At 45.4% G+C, this 6,441-nt stretch overlaps 1 protein-coding gene across 1 annotated transcript in view; it reads right to left on the bottom strand.

The window, feature by feature from the left end:
* Positions 1-831: 831 nt before the first annotated feature.
* LOC308165417 (cullin-1-like) overlaps positions 832-6,441 on the bottom strand; it is a gene marked incomplete at both ends in the record, with an annotated part of 27,409 nt that continues 21,799 nt past the window's right edge. The window contains 2 exons of the mRNA XM_080539573.1: positions 832-912; positions 1,789-1,902. Of these exons, the coding sequence (XP_080395699.1) occupies positions 832-912; positions 1,789-1,902 (195 nt within the window). The remainder of the gene's footprint in view (positions 913-1,788; positions 1,903-6,441) is intronic.

Here is a 6,441-nt window from a genome sequence, read left to right as displayed (position 1 = left end):
TCTAGCCCCACCCACCAGTCAGCCTAGACCAATCAATCACCTTAGAACATCTCAAAACTCCTCTTAGCTGCTACTTCTTCATCTCCTCCTCCTCCCCCCATCATCATCATCATCAGTAATGAAGCTGATCCGAGGGCATACAGAAACCTTTAATTTTTATTTAACACACATTTTAAAAAAGTGAACCACACTATACAAATGGTTGTTCTGGTACTGGTGGCGGGGGGGGGTGGGGGGGAGGAGGGGGGTAGGGAGGCTGATTACAGGTCTAACAGGCCCGGTCCAAACACACAGACAGCCCCCCTCTGATATCTCCGACGTTGTTTGTTTTTGCTTTTTAAATGCAGAGAGAGAGAGAGAGAGAGAGAGAGAGAGAGAGAGAGAGAGAGAGAGAGAGAGAGAGAGAGAGAGAGACAGCAGCATGCAGCCTGAGCTCCTAGGAGGAAGGGGGGTTGGTTTTCTGATTTATTTATGTTTTGGGGAGAGGGGGAGGGAGGGGGGGTTGGTTTGTTTTCTGATTGGGGGAGCCAGGGGACAGGGAGGAGGGGGGGGGTTGGGTGATGTTATTAACGTAGTCAGATAAAGGTCAAAGGTCTGTGTGTGTTATGTACAGGTCTCCACCTCTCCTCTCCTCTCCTCTCCTCTCCTCTCCTCTCCTCTCCAGCAGGGTGTCAGGCGGAGAAACGAACTGTGTGTTTCTGTTTTTGTTTTGTTTATTACTCGAGAACTGATGATGAACTGATTGAGAACTGATGATGAAGAAGAAAGAAAAAGAGGGGGAAGGTGGAGGAGAAGAATGGAAACGTTTGTTTGTTGTTGTTGTTGTTGTTGTTAAGCCAGGTAGCTGTACGTGTCCTTCTCTCCGTCCACGCGCTCCAGGTACTCCTTATCGATCAGGATGTCGATACATTTCTGGAAGAACAAACAAAACAAAGATGAAACAACCCGTGACAGAGGAACAGGAAGTAACTCTAGCTCCTCCCAATCCTCTTCCCTCGCTTCCTTCTCTAAAGGCATTGGAGGAGAACACCCAAGGGGGTGGAGCCTCAGATCTCCTACTCCAATGCGCTCTGAGAAGGGAGGCTGGTGGAGGTAGAAATCGGAGGACAGGCTCATTGTAATGCATGGCACGGAATAGTGAATGCTATCAAACACTGTTCCTCGTACCATTACATGCATTACAACAAGCCCGTCCTCCGAATCCTACCTCCGCCAGCCTCCCGATAGTTGATAGTTTTAGAACTGAAATGATGTATGTATGAAGCTGCTCCAGATGCATTGTTATTTTAGTATTTTATCCTGTAGGGAGGGCGGCCCTGCAGGTACCTTGATGACGGGGACGCGGGGGGGTGTGAGGGGGGACAGTACCTTGATGACGGGGACGCGGGGGGGTGTGAGGGAGGACAGTACCTTGATGACGGGGACGCGGGGGGGTGTGAGGGAGGACAGTACCTTGGTGACGGGGACGCGGGGGGGTGTGAGGGGGGACAGTACCTTGATGACGGGGACGCGGGGGGGTGTGAGGGGGGGCAGTACCTTGATGACGGGGACGCGGGGGGGTGTGAGGGAGGACAGTACCTTGATGACGGGGACGCGGGGGGGTGTGAGGGAGGACAGTACCTTGATGACGGGGACGCGGGGGGGTGTGAGGGAGGACAGTACCTTGATGACGGGGACGCGGGGGGGTGTGAGGGAGGACAGTACCTTGATGACGGGGACGCGGGGGGGTGTGAGGGAGGACAGTACCTTGATGACGGGGACGCGGGGGGGTGTGAGGGAGGACAGTACCTTGATGACGGGGACGCGGGGTTTGAAGCGGGAGGACAGCTGGTTGAGGACCTCGGCTAGGAGCTGCTGGTGCTTCAGGACCTTCCTCATCTTCATGATCCTCACAATGGCCGTCTGGGGGGGAGGGGGGGGGGGGGAGAGGAACATCATTATCTGTCTGTCTGTCTCTACATATCTTTCTATCTTTCTATCTATCTATCTACATATCTTTCTATCTATCTATCTGTCTAGATCAGTGGTTCTCAACCTTTTTTGGGCCAGCGCCCCCCTGTCCATTATCCAGGCCTCTTACCGCCCCCCATCAAAAAAAGTAGGCTTATTTTCTTCCCTAAATATTAATGTTGACTAATATTCTGTGTTATATAATTTAAAAAGCATGTCACTGAATGCCAAATAATAGATTGGATTTAACTGGGCAGTTGGAATATCATTATCATTAGTTTACCAGAGAGCAGAAAAGCCATGTGAATGTGAATAAAAATGCTGTTTCTGAGTGTTAAACAAACTCAGACAACATCAGAGAATACAAACAGACTGCTACGGAACAGCAGCAATTTCACACATGTCCGATGCAGAACAAACAGTAGGCTGCAGAACTGTACATTACAACTAACATTGTTCGTTTTTGTGTGCTGGTGTTGCATTTCTCCAAATTGCTGTTTTATGATGCTAATATTTATTCATTTTTGATTGGACTTGGGGGGGGGGGGGGGTAGTGTCACAATATGGCGGCAAACGCTAGGGGGCTATTATTTTAATATTTTATTTAGTATTCTATGGTATTATTTTCATAAACTGACCACTTCGAATTTCTCATATCAACACATATCAAAACATAACAAAGTTCCAAAGTTCAGAGCTCTGCGCTCTGGGAGCGCTCAGAGATGGGCCCTTTGACTGAAAACATGGTTTTGTCCGAGCGAACTGACCGTTTGTGCATTTACGAACGTACCCGTAATAACACTGCTGACAGCTGATCAATACAAAAGACGCTGCAGCTGATGCGTTCGTTTCCAGGACATCACAAGAGGAGCAACATATCACAAAAAAGCGATCGTATTTTAGTTTGCAAACACATCGCAATGCATCACGAAACTCAGATGAGACGAAGCAAACGTCGAGCGCAGGTTCAATCCTACCCCCTTCGTGTTTTTTTTTCTCCCCACCTCTAATTCTCCCTCCCTCTCCCTCTCCCTCTCTCCCTCTCTCTCTCTCATTCCTTTGAATCTGCAACGCGGCAGTTTCTCTCTCTACGGCGGCACCGTGACACAGCAGCAGTCACAGCAACACAACACAACTGCAAGACTGATTTTGTTTAACCGTTTCGGAGTTTCTGGCAAAAACACTCCAAGCAACTTCATTAAAGCTCTACTTTTAATTCTATTTTAATTAAAGCTCTACGGCGCACTGCAACCAAACTAGCAGCTTTTTAGAAAAGGCTTCCCGCTCAGCCAATCACATTTCTACATGTCGTTCTATCAACCAATAGCAGCGGCCGTGGCTCGCATTAGGGCGGGACAGGCAGCCAGCAGGGTCGAACAGTCGACCGAAACACGGTTTGTCCGAGCGAACTGACCGTTCATCGTGTATCGACATTCAGCTATCGTGCATTTACGAATGTGCCCGTAATAACACAGCTGTTTTTCATGAGAAAAATACTTAATGCGCGAACGCCCCCCAAGAACAAAACTATCTGTTCCAGCGCCCCCCGATGTTGTCTGAACGCCCCCGTTGAGAAACGATGGTCTAGATCAGGGGTCGGCAATTAGGTTTGGCCTCGGGCCAATTTTTTTTTGAGCCACTAGATGGCGGGCCCGAACATAATCAAAGGCTAATTTAAGTAATTGATTGTTTAAAAATGTGACACGTTCTAATGCTTTGACTTTTCTTTCGACTGTACACATCGCTAGTCAACTAACACAGCTTGTTTTGTGAACCTGCTAACAATGTAAAGTAGTGTTCTAGTTAACTAGGTAGCTGTCCAATCCATTATGTTGCAGTATTTTGGCTTGATTAGCGAGTTTGTGTTGTGATTCTCAACAACGTTGAAACGTAGTTTCACACTTTTCCATATTTTTGAATAATAAATGTGTGGACTGACGATGTAGCGTAGCCTAACTTATTCTAATAATTATGTAACATAGTTTCATTCTGATAATTATTCCCCCCTCCTCCCAGACAAGGTCACATTATTATTATTGGATTGGTTGTTTGCGTGCCGGGTGAAGTGAGCCAAACATTTAACCTGCTAGCAAGAGAAACATAATGTCACTCTCCAAAGGTCTAAAGAGGAAAGTTGACGGTGGAAACAGGGCATTTAAAGAGGAATGGACAGCGAACTATACGTTCATCCTACCTGGTTTCATCAATGCAAAGCCGTTGTGAGAGACATTTTCCGTGCTCACAATGTTCCCTTTCTATACGCGAGTCGTCCTTTTCGTCAATGAATGCGATAAAGACGCACGAGAGGAATCGATGGATGCATAAAAACCTTGAGAACTGCCTGTGGATTAAAGTGACGTCAATATCACCAGATATCAAGCAAATACTGACCGATGGGAGATGCTTTTTGTTTGCGCCGATTTTGTTTTCAATGTTTTTCAGAAAATTAAACAGAATTTGCGTTGTTACTGTTCATATGTGTGTTGCAGTCACATATACGTAAACATTACGTTTGAATGGCTTACTGAGCTCGTGTTATTTTGTTCAAACCACACACGGTATGTCGGCTATTTCAGCACCGTGACGCGTTGTCCACCTGCTTATGATTCGCTCTGAGGGGTTCAGCGTCAGTGCGCTTCGGTGCACCTTGCTGCCTGATTGTCTGTCCCTGTGTCATTCACTCTCAACATGGATAAAAGTACAATAAGCATTATTCAGGTGGAGTTCGATTCTCTATTCGGACATTATAGGCGCTATATGTGGGACTGTCGGTCCGATATTATTATAAAAAAATAAAAAGTGGATTCTCAAAATAATCTGCTGGGCCAAATATTATTGGTGACGGGCCAGCAATGGCCCACGGGCCGCCTATTGCCGACCCCTGGTCTAGATAGTTAGTATCTATCTATCTATCTGCTTGCCTATCTATCCATCTATTTACATATCTACATATCTCTATCCACCCATTTACATATCTACATATCTCTATCCATCTATTTACATATCTACATATCTCTATCCATCTATTTACATTAGGGATGCACGATATGCATTTTTTCCAACCGATACCGATAACCGATGTTATCGTGGCCGATAACCGATATGATAACCGATATGATAACTAGGGTTGGGTACCGTTTGGGTTTTATCCGGTACCGGTACCTAACCGATACTTTAAAAACGGTACCGGTACCAAAACGGTACTTAATTCGGTACTTTTGATTTTTTTAAATGACATATATATATATATATATATATATATATATATTATAATAATAACACGGTCGACAACATTAAACAGCTTTTCACTTTTTTATTGCTGAGGCACAATATATATTAGTTAAATATACACTCAAATTAAAATAAATGAAAATAAAACTCCTGAGCTTTGGGGTGCCTATCGTTCTAAACCCTATCGTTCTAAACTCGCTCTGAGAGCGTCGCAGCGCACACTGGGCCCGACGTCATAAGGGGAGCAAGTCATTTGATTGGACAGAAGGCATTCCACGAGTGGTGATCAGAATTCCAGAACGAGTTTACGGAACGCACCCATAAGTCGAGCGTCGCGTTATGCCAACCCGCTAGCGGAAGTTGCTATTAGCAACCTTCTCGTTATCCTTCCGTACTCGCTGCTTTCACTGAGTGGAAATTTAACAGGCGATGTGACGTCACGAGTCACCAGTTGACACCGGAGCGAGATAGAAAAGTACCGAAATGAGGCACCGAAATCTCCTTTGCGATTCGGTACGGGTACATACCGAATGTAAAGTAACCGGTACCTACCGGTACCGATTTTCGGTACCCAACCCTAATGATAACAGATATAATTTCACAGTTGATAACCTGTAGTTCATGCACACCTGAAGGTAAGAAAGGCTATGTAGTGAGCAAAGATTGATGATTTAATATTCCATAGTGATCTCACCAAATCTAACTTACATCACTATTGTTAACACAACAAAGAGAACACTTCTGACTCTTCAAATGTTGAAATCATTTAAGCCTCTTTCACACATAGTTCCCTGTAACTTCAATGGAATCCTAAGCTGTGCCGTCCAGCCATTTTCGCCGTTCACTCATGAGTCAAATGCCGGTAGATTCGCGTCTTGCTCCCTTTAACACATGTCGGCGTTTCCCTGGTTGCGAGATCTAAACTACTAGAACTGAAAGCGGCAGGTAACAGGCACATAACATCCATATGCTGTATATATAAATAAATATATTTGACTACCAGCAAGACACCGGAGCACTCGTATCTATAACAAACGCGGAGATTGTATGAGCCCCGCGCCAGTCAGCCTTTCCGTAGAAATACATCGCTCCGTTATATATCTAACGTTACATGTTTTAAGGCTGATCTGTGCATGATAGTGCTGCATTATGTTGATCTATTTATATCGATCTATTCTTGCCAATTCCTTATTACCAGTGGAAAGGGGGAAGGCTAAAAAACTTTGAATGGAATAGATAGGACTTTCCGTTCAATGGAGG

The sequence above is a fragment of the Nansenia antarctica genome, assembly GCF_963989245.1.
Source record: "Nansenia antarctica genome assembly, chromosome: 9".
NCBI classification, from domain to species: Eukaryota; Metazoa; Chordata; class Actinopteri; order Argentiniformes; family Microstomatidae; genus Nansenia; species Nansenia antarctica.
The sequence above is the reverse complement of the archived record's forward strand: the minus strand, read 5'-3'. Positions and strand labels throughout refer to the sequence as shown.